Source organism: Homalodisca vitripennis, unplaced genomic scaffold (genome assembly GCF_021130785.1).
Source record: "Homalodisca vitripennis isolate AUS2020 unplaced genomic scaffold, UT_GWSS_2.1 ScUCBcl_9923;HRSCAF=18578, whole genome shotgun sequence".
NCBI classification, from domain to species: domain Eukaryota; kingdom Metazoa; phylum Arthropoda; class Insecta; order Hemiptera; family Cicadellidae; genus Homalodisca; species Homalodisca vitripennis.
Window position 1 is genome coordinate 29,411 of NW_025786108.1, and position 19,876 is coordinate 49,286.

Consider the following 19,876-nt stretch of genomic DNA (forward strand, 5'->3'; position numbering starts at 1 on the left):
ACCCAGTACTCAAATCTCAAACCCCCTGACAAATTACCAGAAGACTCAGAACTAGGGTTCATCCTCAATATTACTCATGGAGTAATAATTTATGATTAGGCTCTACTAATTATTACCAAAAGGTAACCAACGATATAGTTTCTAATTAGTTATTACTATGGTTAAGTTATAATTTATAGCGTACTTTTCAACTTTTTAAGCTGATTTGTTTGTGGTCTACTGAATTTATACTGTTCTTAAAATACCCTACTTTTCCTCCAACATTTCAGGGGAGATATACATCCCGATACTCCCTGGCTACGCTACTCTTTCATACTACAGGTATCGCGAGGGAGTTATTCATTCGTTTCAAGGTCTGCGAAGTTATTTAGTATAACCAAGGAAAAGCGAATAACAACTTCGGTAACTGTAATTTTAACATTGAAAGGGTCACCCTTCTCGCATTTAAATAGTCATTCTTGCCACATTTAGGCGACAAAATCGGCGATAACAATGTTTCCGCTGAAAAACAAAATGTCTCTTACAATTATTCACACGCAAAAATATTTCAAATTATAATATTGTAGTCTGTAAATCAAATGTTTATCTGGTTTTGTTTGGTAAATATAACATAATCTATTTCGTGAAAAAGATTGTAGCTTATGAAGCCTACTCAAGGGGTTTTGTTTTCAAGGATAAACAACAGTCATTTTACTCTATGACGTTTGTGCCTTGCCGCGGTTTTGTATTTTGAAAACAGTACCAACAAAAAGTACAAATCTACAAATTACTATGACAGGAGCGTTTAAATGAATTTTTAACGAAATTAAGTGATGGACAGCAAGTCTGACTTTATTTTGTTTTACTAGTAATTAAACATTTTATTTTTACTGTTCTACTGCTTTGTTCTCAGTTACTGTGTATCATTTTATGTATCCATCGATGTGTAACAAACATGACACTTAGGTTAGCTGCTTTGAAGCATGTATATGAGCTTTCCGAAATTTGTGCCAAGGCTAAAGAACCATACTCAACAAGTGACTTGAGTACTCTTCGAGATTTATTAACTGCTTTGTCATCTTATGATCATAATTTAATAATATCATGGTTCAGATTACAGGTAATTGTTTTATATCCTAAATAATCTACCCATTAAGTTATAACTACTATACAACTTATTACCATAGTGGAGATTGAGAAATTGACAGAATAAGTTACTTCTTTATTATTTTTTTTTAACTGACATTTCAGACATTTTGAGGGAGGACATAATGTGATCTATTAACTTAATAGGTGTCCCCTCTGGTGAGAATCCCTCCCATGGGAAAAATTAGTATTATGCAGGAATAGGGAGACAATTATTTAAAACCAACTGATATTGTATCATATAACTGCTCTGCACATGAAAAATATTAATACTGATTGTCATTTTAAGATTTACAAAACCAATCTAATTTAATTCTTTAAGTTTTGTAATTACATTCTCTTATTTTCATAACTAACTTAAATCCTCAGCTCCCAAGCAGTACAGTGTCTAGTGTTAGAGTATGTGTTATTCAGCTTATTGTATACTGCTTTATGTAAACCATGGGAGTGTTGTGTTATGTATTGACACACTACTTTAGACAGGTAGGGTACGATAAGCGGACCCGATTTTTTATATCGAAATTGGCAAACAATATTACTTAATCATAACCACCGATATAATCAATCGATACTGATTAATTATTTTGAATAAATAACTTAAATAATCTATATCAACAGCTGTAAATACTTTCAAATAATACACGTAAGGTAATATTTCAATTTTACATATAAGTAACATTTGATTATTAAAATTGGCAGTCTATTATAGAAAACTACACGACATTGCTTTGAAATATAAGACATGTTTTACGTGGCTTCAACATGTTGGACTCGTACCGAAAAATCCATTATGTGAAATTTGTGGGAAAGAAACAACTTTCTGTGAGAGGAGCAAATATGGTCGTCTTCAGGTTTCCTAATTTTGCTTATAATAATTTGTTTCATTACTGTAAATATTAAATCCATATTTTAATTTAAAACATATGATTGTTATTGAGGACTATAGTTACCGGTACTTTTATATCGATTGATAGTCTAGGATTTGAGATGCGAATATTAGGTACATGATTACATTCTTCGATATAAAAAACCGGGTCCGCTTATCGTACCCTTCCCCTTTAGACAATATATGATGTTACATTGCCTTTATATTTATAAACATGTTTATATTTAGTTAAAAATTATTAAATTGATGAATTTGTTCTGATCTTATGTAAAATTCAGTAGCCTGATTATGTATAGTTTTATATGGTTGTATATAATAATTTATAAACTAAATTAGCCTAGATATGTCAAGTAAAAATAATGATGATTAATTAGGCCTATAGTGTTTATTATGTAATAGTTAATATCTCTTAAAATCAGACAGTATAAACCAACCAGGTTTAGAAAATCTCTTTATTTAAACACTTATGATACATATTTTACTGGCATTGGGTAGAGTATGATAAGTGGACCCGATTTTTATATATCAATTGGTACAATTATCGATACTTAATATTCATTTATCGAATAACGTGTTTATAAATCATATCAACGTATCTATAGTCATAAAAGTCCTTATATTACTTAGTAAAAGCACTTATGATGTAATATGATGGAGTTCTATGAAAATTTTAAAACGTAATTAGACATACATCAAGTAGATATTATTTAAGTTCATGGTAAATAGTATCAAAGTTAAATTTAATTAATATATCATGTTTTGCACGTGGAAGAGCATTTCTGGTTCAAATTAATTATATTTCCAATGTCACAGCTGAGCCTGCATTATTACTCTGATCAAGAAAAAACAGTACACAGGTCTTGGAAACCTGCTTCGGTCAAAAAGCATCTATTTCTTGCCCTTGTCATATACCTAAGGTTTGTTGTCCTGACAAAGAAAAATATATAGTTACGTAGGGTCGAGAAGCCTACTTCGGTTAAAAAGTGCCTACTTAAGACCGTTTAAATTCACTTACTATGTCACAGTTTAGCTTGCCATATTGCCTCGATCAAAATACTATTTATGTTCGATTTTATCTAGTTCTCGGAAATCTATTTTGGTCAAAATCGTGTTGACATAGTTGAGTTTGCCTTGTCCTGATGAAGAAAATACACACATAAGTAGGACTGAAAAGCCTATTACGACCTAGGGGGAAGTCCCACCTACTTCCTATGTACTTTCAGTATAAAGGGGAAATCCTTATTAAGGTTTTGCAACATTCCAAAATAATCGTTATTAAAGTTTTGCATTATACCAGTCTTGCTTTTTGGACTGTAGCCAGGGAAACAACGAATTGTTTAGGCATGTTAGTATTCATTTCTCTGTTTTTTCCATAAGCTAATGGCAAAATGCCAGATCACAATGTCAAGGAAGCCCACCAGTTTAAAGTAACTTATGTGAAAACATTCATAACTTTGTTCATTAAGGTTGGTTACATAACAGTGTTTAAATAATATTTAAAATGCATTAGATTATTTAAATCCATCACTGGCGCAATCTAGATTAAAATTTATATATTAACTTCATATTTACTATCTGCATTACACTACTGATCAATCACTGTTTACTTAATATTTCATCAAATTTAAATGTAAACAGATGTTTCAGCCAATTTGTCGACGTAAAACTGAAGGTTTGAACAGCTGTTTAGTGCCAGTTTAATTTGGATTATGAAATGTAAAAACTACATTTTTTCTGAATTTAAAAATATTCAAGGTAACTTTTCTTATATATTGCTTCATAAAAACCTTCCATGGATTTCAATGAACATTTTACAAAAGGAATTAATTAAAGTGATCCAGGCGTTGTTGAGTTATGCGCTTACCAACACATTTTGCAATTCATTTTTGTATTATAGATGAATGAGCTTTAATGATCAAACAAACGATTAGAACTGGGAATAGGAAAAAGTCATAAATAATAATGAAATTATAACAAAAACATTTATAAGAGGAAATAAAAAATATGCTTAATTATTTAAATTTTTTTCTGGGTAGCAATGATTAGCCAGTTTCGAGAAGTTGTTGAAGCATCTTCTCTGGAAAACCGTACTTCTATTCTGTATAAATACTCACGGAGATGATCTGCAAGCAGGTTGGCTGATATGCCACTTTTTATACTTCATTTCACGGTCCTCCACAAGCTTTCGACTGTCTGTTATTACCTTTAAAAAATATATTTATTATATGAAAAAGTGTTTATAGTTTATACAAGTTAGTTATTGTTGAAAAATCAGTATCGGTTGGTTACATCGAAAGCTATAATTAAGTAATACTGTTTGCCAATATCGAAATAAAAAATCAGGTCCCCTTATCCTACCCCTGGCATTAAACAATGGAGGAGTACGCTAGACCATATGTCACATAATAGGCTTTGCTGAAATGCACAATTAATCTATTATTATTCTTGAGATAATCCCTTGAATTATGGACTTTGATCATGCTCAACCATGTCCTATAGAGGGACATGCACCATCATCGAACTAAGTCTTGTGAAATGAAGATACGTGTCAACTTTCATTACTCAATATATTTTTGAAATATCCCTCTGAATTACATGATATAATAGAGATGCTGACAGTTTCCTGAGTAATTAAAGCTATTTTAGTTGTTTCAAAAATCTTTCCTACTGTAATGTATATATTTTTTCAATCTTGTTTAAATTTTAAATATATCATTATTTTATTCGATTAGTTAAAAAATTATTATGATGTAATTTTGTAATAGGTACTTAGTAGATTCATATAATATTTGTGATAAACTTAAACAGATTAAAACATTACAATTCTGAATGTATGTGATAGTGGGTTAGTTACATACGTTTTAAATTGTTGTGTATTTTACTTTCAGAACTTTATTTTATCTATGCATGCTAACTTAAAAATTTTCAAATATCTACAAAATTCCCATTATAAGTATTTTAATATTTAAGCGTACTTGCTACACTATATTGCTTAATAAAATGTATTTAATCATAGTGACAAAATGTTTCAGGGCTTAAACATGGCTAATGTAATTTGTTTTTCTTTGCAGGAGAAGCTTCTTCCCTTAGAGTTGTTATGGCTGTTGCAGTCTCAAGGCCTAGTACAATTTACTACACATATTTACTAGTAAGTATTGACATAAAACATTGATTACAGTCAATTGTGATAAACTTAAAGGATTGACATTTTACAAAAAGTAGAGTTAATTGTGTGAATGGTCCAGTCAATAATGGTCCCACTGTCAAGGCCATCATTGTTAACTGCTTGATTTTTTTTCTCAGGCTTTAGTATTTAGAAAAGTATTGGATTTCATGTCTTCTGGAAACTGTCAACAACATATTTTAGTGAAAGGTTGGTAAAAAGTGTTATTTCTTTTCCTAAATATAATTTTCTAGAAACAAACAACAGATTTTTCAAAGGCCTTTGACTTTGTAGGTCCTAATAAGGTTGATTGTTGTTACAATAAAATTATCCTGAATTTGATTGTTACTTTCTTTCCAGAATTTGAAAAAAATCCTTTTAGCTTTCTGAATCTTGTATTTGCTCTCCTGATAGTCTCCTCTTTATGCTTTGATTTTTATGAATGGCTACATTTAATTAATTAAATATTTGTCCTAAAACACATTTTCCCAACAAACTAAGAGACTGAATTATCAAACAAACCTTGTCACTGTAAATTGGAGTGCTGGAAACAATATGAAGCTGAACATCATTTAAATACTATACTGCCTTAACATCAGTCTTATTTTATTATGTTCAATCTTATCATCTCTGGTTGTCCGGTTGGCACAATTAGTGGGATCTGAGCATGACTGTATTATAGTGATATATATACTAAGTACTACACACTTCACATATTTTGTTGTAGGAACCAATTAAACATCTAGTTTATTTGTGGTCTGAGGATGAATCACTGTGCTATAATCAGGTACATATTTTAATATGCATAAAGTTTTAGTTTCTCAACAAATTAGTATCTATTATCTTTTTGTACATGAATAATGTCAATCTTAAGTTGATGTTGACCTTCTTGATGTTTCTTTTGTTTAGCTTGCAAAATCATCCCAGTAGAACAAAACAGCTAACTAAATTCTTCCCTTTCAATTGGCTGTTCCTACATTATGTGTTAATTTGTCATTACCCTAGCTTGTGTCAGATCATGCCAACTCATTGTAAGAATTACCATTCTACCAATTATGATACCAATTATATGTTCTTCATGTTTTCGATAACTTTGGCAGTAGTATTGTTAAGTAAATGTTTTGAAGATGGTACTACAGTACTCAAAAGCAAGACATCCAAAACCAAAATAAATATTCACTTTTAATTGTTTCCAAGACAGCCAGATACGTGTTAGAGTTTTGACTTCCAATTTTATAATCAACAAGCTTCATTGTGATAGAATTACCTACAATGTTTTTTTTTATTGGGACAAATCTAATGTAAATGAAATATAATGATTAGGGGCCGTCCCTAAATTACATAATGCTAAAATCGGTTTTCAGACCTCCATCCCCACCTTGTAATGGACTTGTAACAATAACATTAATCCCATTAATAACATTTTTACATAAATATAACACTGCTGAAACCCCCCTCCCAAATATAACGCTGCTGAAAACCCCTCTCCCTCCCTGGGGCATTATGTAATTTAGGGATGGCCCCTGTCTGTCTGTAGCACAAACCCATCAATGCAAAACAATAACAGTGTGTTAATGAAAACGGTTTCGTTGCAGCTAACCTTTCGACGTTTCTTGAAATTTAAGAAGTTTTTAATGCACAGAAGATATTTTTAAAGCATAACTCATCACATTTTGAAAAGCTTTTAAATTAACATTATACATGAAATACCCTAATCCTAATAATGTTATAAATCCGATATTGCCTTTGTTTGTTTTGCTTTCTCACATAAACTATTGCACCGATTGCACTGAAATTTTACATGGACATTCTTAGGGTCCCTGATATGAATGTAGGTTTATCCTTATTTCAAAAATGCCTTATTCTTTAAAGTAGCGAAAAATCCCATTTTTGAAATGTAAACTTTCATTTTATCTTTCCAGTATGTTAAAATGGTTTCTTGAATTTTGTTTGAATATTTTCCCTTATTTTACAATTTATTCTCCTTAGAAAATAGATGAGAATATGCAATTTTGTAATTTTTGATATGTTTATTTGATCTAACTTAGTTTATAGATAAGAAGACTAAATAAAACCAAATTTATTTATAAATTATTACCATTGACTTAATATAATTCTCTTGAAACGATATTGAATTGCCATGTTAGAATTACAAGAATCTCAATATAAATTCTATAAACTTTTTCTTGTAAACTGTCAAGTATAACTCATTATTATAGCCTCTTCATTGTTTTATAGCAAAACAAATTTAATTGCTGGCCTGAGTGACCAGTTTGAGAAACAGATTTGGTGTCAAGATGAGACCTTGCGACAAAACTGTGCAGAGACTGTGGCTGGACTGTTGGCAACTCTGGTAAATCTTGGTCCTCACACTTCTCGTCATGTCTATGGGCCAGCCCAGCAACTGTTGGAGACCGTCGTGGAGAAGGTGAATATTTTAGAATTCAATATGTTGAAAATTGTATAGATTTTTATTGTATTGTTTTGATAAATCCTTTCACGTTTGAACCACAAAAGTTACAAAATAAAAAAAAAACCAATCAAACTATTGACAATATAATAGTTCTTGAAACTAATCACTAATATTATTTTCAATCATATGACGTCATGTCTGCCAGTTGTACAACACACCATCATTGACTTTGTCAAATGAGTACAGGTGTTGCATATTATTGCACTGCTGTAGACAATTGCCATACCACTCTATTTCAAACCCAACAAAAGTTGATAAGTGAGGTGGCTGGGAGTGTTGACTTCATATTTTCTAGACAAAAATAAAATGTTATAATCAGTAAGCAGATGCAAAATAAAAAAAAGTTTAGTAACAGTTGAATAACAAAGATCTTTGTAAGTTTGTTGATAGGCTCTTTGAAGATTCCTCAGTTCCTGAGATACCAGTACCTTTCCTCTCCAAGCTATTGGGCAGCTCTGTCTGTGTACAGTCCAGACTACAAGTGTTCTGTGTGTCTGTGCTACGAACATTTGTACAGTCTGTGAGAAAAGGAGTTACGGTTGAAGAGGCTATACGGGATCAATCTGAGCTTTATACAACCAGCAAATCTTCTCCTGTGACCACTGAAATCATTAGTAAGGTAATAACACTTTTACTGGATAATCCATCATGAACAAATTGGAAAATATGCATTGCCATGTTTAGAAACTTTGGGAATTGTGAGCTTTTGTGATTTAAGGCAATTTTGTTTTTCTGTTAAAATTTTAGTCAACTGCACCTTTATACAACCAGGGATAAGCAATGTGGAATGAGGTGTGAAGCCAAAGTTGGGATAGGATCAGACCAACACCCGGTTATAGCATCATACTATTATTATTATCGTAGAGTTTTAATTTGATCATGACATGGATATTCCATCTGTTTCTTTTTTTTATCAGTCACTTTGTCCTCTACTTTTTATTGTCATGACAAATGATTTGAGTAAGTGCGTACCTGTGGATGTTATCCTCTCCAGTGACACTGTAATCATTAATAGATAACCCAGTAACAGGTTAGCATTGGTACAAGCAAAATTAAATAAAAAACTTATTCAAAACTGGTTGACTGCTAATAAATTGGTACCAAATACTAACAAAACACAACTTCTTGTGGTTTTAAAGAAAAACCGAAGCAATTAATGAGAAATCCAATTCTTGGGTGTAACCCTTGACCCAACACTGTTGGAATTGGCATATAATTGGCTGCAAAAGTAAACTCAGTCAAAGCATTTAAGCTCTGTGTTGAATTGGACCAGGATGGCATCTACTCTATAATTATTGTGGTATCTTCCAAGTACATATTACCCATGGTCTTGTATGGGCAGAACCTCAAAAGTCAGAGGTATTTATAATGCAGAAGAAGGCTATCCGTATTATTGCTGGAGCATGAAGGCTTGTCCGATGTAGGGATATCTTTAGATGTCTTAAGATTTTCACCTTGCCTTGTCTTAACATGATGCAGTGTTTGCTATATCTTAGAAATAATTAAAACAGAACTATGCTCAGAAATGAATTCCTCTCTTACAATACAAGAAGTAGCCATTTTATAAATTTACCTCAACATAGACCAAGTAAAAGTGAAAAATCTCTCTGTATGTTGCATTTAGGTTAATGAATAAGTGACTAATTAATGTAAAAACATAGAGTAACGTTTTTTAAATCAAAACTACACAATTTCTTGCTAAGTAATGTATTTTATTCTGCAAATGATTTTTTTAGCCAATGGACTGAAGATGATTTTTTAAACTGGTAATAAATACATTTTAACATGAATTGTACTGACCTGCATATCAAATCAAATCAAATCTTTAATTGCTCGTCACAATTACACATTGTATGGCAAACGTCAGAATTAATTATAAATTTAAGACTCGCATTCTACATTACCACCACGTCCAAACTTACATAATGTTCATGCATTCCAGTCTCATTCATCCATCGCCAATGTCAACCCACTTCCAGCGCCGGAGTCAGTCATCGAATTGGGCGGTCTCCCAGTTAAACGCCAGAAACTCGTCAACGCTGTAAAATGCATTTGACACGAGGAAGCGCTTAAGACGAGCTTTTGACGCCTTGGGCGTTTGTAATAGAATTTGGCAAACTGTTGATAAAATGAACACCTGCCTGCGAAGGCAAGTGCTCATAAACCACCGTTCTGTGTCTTCCAGTACGGTAGTTATCTCTGCCTCTAGTCTCATACCCGTGTATGTCACGTCCCCTGGTTAGGGCACATTTAGACAAACAAAACAAAGATGTTTCTAAAATGTAGAGACTGGGCAAAGTCAACAGTTGCAAAGTTTTGAATGCTGTCCTGCACGACTCTCTGAAATTCAACTTTGCGATGATACGAATTGCTTTTTTTTGCAATTTGAACACCCTCAGGAAATTATTGCCTGTGCAGGCCCCCCACAACACCACTCCATAGGAAAGGTGAGAGTGAATTAGCCCATAATATGCCGCAATCAATACCTGACTGGGGCAGTACCGGGCCAAGGACCTCAAAACATATATTCCTGAGGACAGTTTGGCACACACATGGTCAATGTGATTATTCCATGTCAACCCTCGGTCGAGGAGTATTCCAAGGAATTTTGAGGAGTAGACTTCTTCCAATATGGAATCTGCCAACATGACGGCTGACCCACATTGGGAGTCCATTGGACGCAGTGCGAAATTTAGCACGTTGGATTTCGAAGAATTCGTTTGAAGGTTGAGGCTATTGAAATATTGCACACAATTGTTGATATCTACAAAGGTTTGTAGCTCCAAACCTTCTTGTGTGTTATCTCTGAAACAGAGAGTCGTGTCATCAGCATACTGCACAATTTTACCATGCAGCAGCGATGAATGTACGTCATTGACGTACAACAGGAAAAGGATTGGGCTGAGTATAGAGCCCTGAGGGACTCCATAACTCAGTTGAATTGGTTTAGAAAGTTGGTTTGATATCTGGACCACTTGAGTTCTCTGACTTAAAAATGATTTAAGCCATAAGAGCGGCACACCTCGGATGCCATGAGAATGTAGAGTGTCAAGCAGTATTTCATGGTCAACGCAGTCGAATGCTTTAGACAGGTCTAGGAACACACTTAATGTGTGATCCTGACGTTCTAGTCCCTCTACAACCATATCAACCAGACTCACCACTGCGTCTATCGTAGATTTATTTTTCCTGAATCCGAATTGGTGTTCAGAAAGCTGGTTGTTTTTATTTAAGAAATAAAGCATTCTCGTTAGAAAAAGTTTTTCAAATATTTTGCTCAATACAGGCAAAATTGAGACGGGCCGATAGTTATTTATTGAACAGGGGTTTTCTTTCTTGAAAATTGGATGCACTTTTGCAATTTTTAGGAGAGAGGGAAAAACTCCTGAGTTAAAAGACAAATTGACCAATTGAGTCAGTGGTTTCACGATATGCTTTGAGCATTGTTTTATTAACCACATGGATCTCGATTCTAGATCATTTGATTTTTTAGCTGGTAATTGTTGAATGATTTTATCGAGCTCTTCCTCAACTACAGGAGTCAGAGCCATTGAGGCTGTTGGACTCTGTCTGCGCGTGGGATTCCCCTGTGGCAGCGATGGACGAGGGCCCCGTCCACAAGCAACGGACGCAAAAAATCCGTTAAACTCGTCGGCAACCCTAGAAGCATCACTCACTAGGGTGTCCCCAATTTTGACTGTGATTTGCTTGGATTCGTGATGTTTATTGTTAATGATGCCCCATACAGTTTTAGAAACGTTTTTTGAATAAATAATTGATTTCGAGACATCATACGCTTTTGCAGCTTGGATCACCTTTCTATAAATTCTTTTATAATTTCGAAAAAAAATTTTGAACTGTTCATTTGGCGTTTTTCTGTTTATTTCGGATAAAAACTTGAGTTTCTCTCTCGAAACCAAAATGCCTTTAGTGATCCAAGTATTATTTACCTTCTTAGGACGAGGTTTGATCATTTTTGTAGGGCAGCAGGTGTTTAGATGGAAATTCAAACATTCATTGAAAATTTGAAACTGCTGCTCTACTGGGTGTGAAGAATTTAAAAAATTCCACTTTTCTTTTGAAAGGGAAGAGTTGAGGAGAGCAATATTTTCTGGCCTCGTGTCTCTTATTGTTTTGGTAATTCTTGGTTCATTCGCGATTTGTTTTCCACTAATGATAGCCTCTTGGCCGTAGTGGTCCGAGATAGCTGTGTTGACCACCGACACTGTGACATTTTCAACGTTTGTGATGATGTTATCAATAGCCGACTGTGTTGTAGCCGTCACTCTCGTTGGAGTTTTGACCAACAGTTCAAGGTCAAATGACCTCAGCAGATCGACTAGTCGCTTGGTGGATGGATGATTGCTGTCCATTGCATCCACGTTGAGATCTCCCATCAAGACGTAATCGTATTGATGGTTAGTCAGGTCAGTGAGTAACACTTCGAATTTTGAAAAAAACTGATCTTCATTTCCACTGGGAGACCTGTAAATCCCTATCACAATTAATGTTGACCTGTTAGAGTTAGATTGTACTTTGATCCCAACTGCTTCGAAATTTTTCGCGGTCGTTTCTTTGATTGGAAATTTTGTGAAAACTAAATTTTTGTCTCAGAAAAATTGCTACACCACCTCCTTTGGAGGTCTGGCGACAGTACGCTTCTGCCAATTTGTAATATATGAATTTGCTTAAAATATTTTGTGACCAAGAAACCATTCTATTTTTTGGATTAATTTATAGCTCCAATTTCATGATAACCAGAAAGCCAGGTATAGAGATTTTGCTGACCAGTAGTGGTCTTATGAAAAAATCTTAAAAAGAGACATCTATTGAAAGAATTTTTAGAAAAAATACAATAAATTATAAAGATTACTATTGTTGATTGGCAATTTACTCACCTCTCTGTTGGAACAAGAACACATGACAGACAATTGAGAGAGAGATAATGATATAATGTACTGCCAGGTACCGAGTATACATTGAGGACTTACTTCCTGACTTCAACATTACAGTTTGTATGCTGATGAACGATGCAAGAGTGACAGTGGTTTGAAGACGGTGAAGTGTTGAGTGTAATGCTAAACAGGACTTGTCATATAGTGACAGGTGTTGAACTTGACTAAGTGAGGATTCTCAATCCCCTAGATTCAGCATTATGCTGGTGAACATTCTAAGAATGACAAAATAATTAAGTGAATCATCTATTGGTTTTGGAATTGGACAATTCATATGATGCCAAAGAGGACATTTTGTGTAAACAGTGTTCAGTTACAAGTGTAATTAATAAATAATTGATACCATGACCAAATTACTTTCAGCCCCTTATCAGATTTTGGATGCTCAGTCATACAATTTTACTCTCAAAATGCTGACAGTAAACATATAGGTAAGGAATAATAGACTGAAGAAGAGACATAGCATTAATATTCTGAAAGAGCGTTTTATTGTTTGATTTTACTGATTGTCTACGGTTTTGCTTGATCTCCACTCCAAACCTTTACTGCAAAAAATGACAGTGTTGAATGTACAATTGAGAATTAAAAAAAAACCTTGATTTTGAAATTAATTGTAAAAAGTAAACTAACTAGATTTTCCTAGATAAATTATACCAAATTGATCAAACAGGACAGATCAAAATTCTCATCACAGATTTATTAGCGATTGATGAAGATCGTCATTCATCTGTAATCCTCAATACTGATTGTCAGATAATCATATAGGGTCTGATTCAGTTACATTACTTACTATATTAATTGTTAATGTAAAAATATTAATTTTGTTGGTGCATTTTGCTTTTTTAGTTGATAAGCTTTAGCTTTATACCAACCAATATCATCTGAGTGAAATAATATAAGTTATTTTATAATTTGTTAGTCATCAACAGGGATTTCTTGAAATTGTTTCACAGTGAAATATGGCAGACTAGATCATCAGCATACCAACACCTCTCTTGTGAGCCACTGATTGCATGGCTTTTCTAAAATTTTGAAAAGAATTATTAATTACCTACTTTTATAGGCCTGAGTAACATTTGTAGTTTAAAGAAATTCTGGAATGGTGTACTTTTTTCTTTACTCTTCATATCCAGAAGTAAAGAGATATATTATACCACGTGTCTTAAAAGCCCCCCCCTCTCTCACCCTATTAACTTTATTATGAATAGAGATAGAGTGATTTAATTTAGAGGATGTTTATATGGCCAACTGAAGAGTTTTGAAAACATATGAAAATTTTTGACTCCTGCCCCTCGAAAAGGAGTATTTTGGGTAAGTAAAAAATTTTAAATAGGAAACCTTAGCAAGTGAAACCTTATTTTAAAGGTATTATAAAAAGGAGAAGAATGGCACAAACTAGAAGGTCTCTAATGTTTATCAAATTTGGGGGCCAATTAAAGTTTAAATTGTTTTATAAAACTCCCACAGTTTGTTACATTTAAAGTTATTGTAAGGTAGATAAAACATTCACTCACTAGTTATTTTGAGAACTTACAACACAAAATCATAAAAAAAGTTTTTACAAGAATCAACAAACATCAACAACCATGGTATAATATAGCATTTATTATGTTTTGTTTTGTGTGACTGAAGCCCATTAGGAAATACCAATAGCTGGTTTTGACATGTCATCTCTTGGTTACCAGTAATGGGCTTCGGTCAGACAAAACAATACCTAATAAATGTTATGTTAATCATGGTTGTTGATGTTTTTTGATCCTTTTCATAACTTGTTTTATGATTTTGTTTCATAAGTTCTCAAAATAACTAGTGAATGAATGTTTTATCTGCCTTACAACAACTTTAAATGTAATTTAAACTGTGGTGGTATTATAAAACAATTCAAACTTTAATTGGCCCCCAAATTTGATAAACAACTCACTTCTCTGTAAAGAAAATTCATTGCACAATGTAATTTTCTGTTTCAGGTTCTGTCAAAGTTACCAGCAGAAGATGTTATAAATGAATTGAGCAAAATCGTACTTGAAGAGCAATTCAACTGGCGTTGGCTATTGACAACTGTTTCAGTGTTTGTTTCATCAAGTACACAAGGAGCTGAAACTCTTAAAGGTATTTACTTTTTTTATTAAAGTAATTTTGTTCTGATTGGCTCATGATAATCTTCTCAAAATAGATAATTCAACTGATATTGTGGTTTGTAGTATGACAAACTAGAGGCCGATATGAATAATCATATAAAGCTTATGCAATGATAAAAATTAAATAAGTCTAAATAAAACTAAACTATGATTGTCGTTAAGTAATGCCTGCTGAACCATTACATTCCTTTAATGAATAAACAGGTTTACTCAGCATGAATTTTCTTATGAACAGTACATCATCTTCTTCAACTTTTATTTCCTTTGGCAATTATCTGAAGAACACTGCGCCTTTATAACTAGTGTTCATTTGTATATTTCTAGTCGTATGTCTTTCAGAGAGTATCTGGTTTCTAGTAAAGTAATGGATGTTAGATATTTAAACATAGGGCTGATGTTGGATTATATATTTTACTATTTCGAAAGTATAAAGATTGTAGATGGGCAAAATGTTAATTTAAGAAAACAGCATTGTCTGAATCTATTAGTTTTAAGTTGTACTTAATTCTTAAAACCTTTTTGCGTCAGATTTTGTTTAAATACCATTACATTTAAAGTTTAGTTTTATAGAATTCAGCTTATAAGTTTTAACTACTTAATTTACATATTTTGTAATATTTATATTATTGTTACATTGTTTATTAGTTTTTAGTTGTCTATGTTCTTATGTTTCTTGTTTAATTTATGTTTTTGATTTTTTGCTTTTCTATGACTACACTCTATTAATCTAAGTCATTAACTTGTAAGTTTTTATGTCTTTTGCAAGATCCCTGTTACTTTTAAAACATGTCTATAATATTGACATTTTTTTAAATGTATTACTGTCTAATAGTTTGACAAAGTATATTGTAACTTGTTGTGTTGCATAAATAAAGACATAGTGAATCTTGAAGGATTTGACCAGGTTATGTTTTGATGTGGAACTAAAATAAACACATACAGTTTTTAAATTGCATAATTTTGTCATTCTATGTAATACATAATTAGTATCCTGATAACAAAAAACTTTTAACATAAAATTGGAAGTATTATATGTTAATTTGCAGTGTTTATTGTGTACTATCAAGTGGTATTTGTGCGTTTTAGGAGCCATTTTGTATTTTTTAATAGAAAGGAAGTTATTACAGTTTACAAGCAAATCTATGATTACAATCATAAAAGCAGAAATATTATGTAGTATAGATTGTGTACATTCATGTGGTATGTGTGCCTTGTCAGATCTCTTTTGAATTTTTGAGGAAAAAAAGATATTATTACAATCTACTAGCAAATCTATGATAATGAACTGATTGGTAACTTCGTAACAAGAAACTTAGAACATACGAATGGAAGTAATATGAGTTATTAAGTAGTATAAACTGTAGACTTTCATATGGTAGATGTGCCCTGTTGTAGCGGCTTTGTATTCACACAAAAAATTTCAAGTTATTACCATCACAAGCAAATCTATGACTACAAACTCATTGGTAATTGGTCATGTTATGTGCCAAGTTGTAGATTGTTGTATTTAGTTTATAGATTAGATATCCAATTTTATAGGTTAGGATTCCATGTATGTCACCTGCCATTTTACTCATCTTTAGCTTTAGTTAGTCGTGGGAGTAGACTATGAGGTGTGTTGGGGGAACTCCTTGACGAAATCAATTGGCAGTTTTAAACAAGTATTATTTAAACATACTGCTTTCTATTACACGGGTAGGAACGTAATCAATTCAGTCTCCAAATTTTACTCATAAAAAGTATGTCCGCAGCTACAGTTGAAAACTGGATGATACAGGCGTTTTCCAGCAAGGACTCATGTTTGTTGTCTGCTGCAGTTCTCTGTGCACGACAGTGTTGTACAGAAAACATGCAAGTGTTTGGTTCCTACGCAACGTGGTTCGGTGGCCTACAAGTGCGCCCAGCATCGGCCTTCAAATTTCTCTTCAGTTTCTTATCGGAGATGGTCCCTTTTGAGCCGGTTTTATGTCTCAAGATCCATGTCAATAAGGTAGGTTTTTTATGAAACATTTAATAGTTTCACAAGGGTTGGCAATACAATGGATTATTATGTTTGTGAGTAAATCCTCTCAAAGTATGGTGTATGGTCATTGATTGAAAGGAGGGTTGGCAGATGATATAATAAATGGTGTCTGTCACATTATCAAGAAAACTTTCTTTGGTACGTAACATTAAACTTTAATTAATACTGAAAATAATTCATATTTTTAAAGCTTTGTGGTGATTTCTCTTCATTTATATATTTAATTCAACATATTCTTCTCCAGAGGTATTTTTCCAGACTGCTTAAAGACAGGATACATAGTTCCCATATTCAAATCTGGCAATAGTACCCTTGCATTGAATTACAGACCGATTGTTATTTTAAACACATTGTCCAAAGTTTTTGAGAGTCTGGTGTTAGATGGACTTGAATTTGAGCTTAAACACCTAGCAGAGCTGCAGCAGCATGGCTTTCGCTCTGGGAGATCCACAACCACTAACCTCATCATTTTCAACACTACATTACCTCAGCATTTGCAAGAGGTCGGCAGGTGGGACTGCATCTATCATGATTTCACCAAAGCCTTCGACCGGGTTAGTCACAAGCACCTACTGGCTAAATTGGACTCTCTAGAATTCTCCAGTTCTCTCCTACAATTCTTCCAATCCTATCTTCAGGGTCGAACACTGAGGGTGAGGTGTAGTACCGATATTTCTCACCCCATTAGTGCTGAGTCAGGAGTTCCTCAAGGGTGACATCTGGGGCCTTTCCTTTTCAACCTTTTCATCAACGACATTGGTGATGCCCTGACCGCCAAACATCTTCTATTTGCTGATGATGTGAAGCTTTTTCTGGAATCTTCCTCGGGCCATGATGTGGGCCATCTCAGGTCGTCATTAAGGGCAGTGGAGCACTTGTGCTTTAAAAACTCTTATGTTTTTAACGCACATATCAAAATGTTCAGTTATGACCTTTTCCAGATCTCGGAATCCACTTTTTCATGACTATTACCTTGGCAGTGAACTTTTCCATAGAATCTGGAAGATGAAGGACCTTGGTGTTGTAACTATTTCAACTCTCCATTCCGATGAGCATGTATGGTTCATTTGCAGGAGAGCCAACTCCACGCTTGGCTTCGTCTTTTGTTTCTCTGGGGGGCTGCATGTTGACTCTCTAGTAACATTGTATAAGACACTACTGCGTTCGCTCCTGGAGTATAACTCTTCTGTGTGGGCTCCGTATCAATCTATGCTCATATCGGATATTGAGAGAGTCCAGGTCCGTTTCATTAGAGTTTTTGGCTGCCTAATGGGATACAACTACCTTGAAGTCAATGTACCACTACTGAAGTCTCACTTCCGTCTTCATGACTTACGACATTCGCAGAAGGATTCAAGACTCAGTTTTCCTCATGAAGTTGATTAATGGTGTTGTGGGCTGGCCTGAGCTGTTACAGGAGCTTCCTTTTCACATTCCTGGTCGTACAAGATCCCAGGACTTGTTTGAGAGGCTTCAGTACTCTACGTTATACCAGCAACGCAGTACGCTCCCACGCCTCTTGCAACTCGGCAATGAGATAGGTGGATCTGTAGACTTTTTCTCTCTGGTGTGGCACGATTTTGTAGCCAAGCTGTGCGCCTTCTTACTACAAATGATGGAGTTAGTGATGAGTGATTGGTGACGCCTTTAGAGGGTCACATGTCAGTGTGATGACAAAAGTTGTGTGCATGAGTGATTCTTCTCTACACATTCTGGCATCGTGATTGTACTGTAATCAGAAGTTTTATAATTGCTTGTTAGATATTATAAATGTATTTATTGCTTGTTTTAATATATTATAAGATCCATTATTGCTTGTTGAAACTTCATATTCTATTGCAAGTTAGATTTATATTATACACACATACATATATACGCACACACACCTCATGCCCCCCCACACACACACACACACACACACATCGTTGCTATGATTATTGCCATATTTTTCTAATTGTTCATAATTTGTTGTTATTTATTTATTGCTTGTTATGTTTAAATATACTATTGCTTGTTATACTGTATTATAAGATCATTTATTTCTTGTTGAATCGGATTTAACATATGTTATAAAATGGTGTATACCATATATAAATAAATAAATAAACCAAAATTAACTTATTATCAACAACAAGTTTGTATATTTAACCACAAGTGTCACTTTCACTTAATATTTACATTTTCACTGAGCCATAACATTGTATTTAAAAGGCAACACTGTGTATTCAGGTACCTTCAGTGCCTGCTAACTGCCACAGTGTAGTAGCAGACTACACGAATCTCGCCAAGACTAGACTGGCAGACCTCAAACAGACCACTGACTACGTCGGTCTCTTCGGAGAGTACACCACTACAGAACAGGTTACAATCTTATTTGTCTACAACCTTCAATGATTTACTTGTCTTCTTTTAAACTTGTTCCTAAGGGTCATATTTTGAAGCGTCAATTTTAACAATTTATTAGAAAACAGAAGACTATTTTCTGATAGAACAATATTATTTTGTTTTATTAGAGGTGATTATTGTAAGTTTATATTAATAAGGAAAGGAATTAGGGCCAGGTCGGAGTAATCCAGCTCGGACCAATGATAAGCGACAAGAAGCTCAGGCATACCAGTAAAAACTCGCCTTCCTGTAGGCTCTGCCTGGGCTCGATGTATAATGTCAGTTGCATTGCCTTGCCACTTAGTTTTAAGCTATGGAGTGGATGGTACGACTCAACGTAATGTAGGACTCCCAGCATATTGACACCTAATGCGACATTGAGTACAATTTTGCAGCTGGTGAGAGAAATGAGAATACCTCTTTGTCTAAATTACAATGGATAGCTTCTGGGTAAACCAGATCGAGCTCTTTTGTAGCCTAGATATCTCTGATATTGAAACGTCCAACAGAGTTCGATTTTAACATCTTTGTCACTGATTTTTTTGTCTCTTTGGACGGATATGGATTCCAGAGTCCAGGAGTCAAGTTTATACTAACTCTCAGATTTCAGTCACTGCAATAAATCGAAGATGAAATGGAACTAAACTCAATATTCCCATTGAATCAATCCTTCCAACCGAATAAGTTGTGTGTGGCTTTTCGTAACTGTTTTTAATGTTTAATAGACA

General features: G+C 33.8%; 1 protein-coding gene across 1 annotated transcript; it reads left to right on the plus strand.

Moving 5' to 3' along the window:
• Nucleotides 1–655: 655 nt before the first annotated feature.
• LOC124374762 (Fanconi anemia group A protein homolog) lies at nt 656–19,124 on the plus strand (the record flags this gene model as incomplete). Its single annotated transcript, XM_046832916.1, has 7 exons — nt 656–1,099; nt 5,083–5,159; nt 7,413–7,602; nt 8,027–8,266; nt 14,570–14,711; nt 16,492–16,730; nt 18,993–19,124. Coding segments are annotated over exons 1-7 (1,185 nt in total), but the record flags the coding sequence as incomplete, so codon positions are not given.
• Nucleotides 19,125–19,876: the final 752 nt, after the last annotated feature.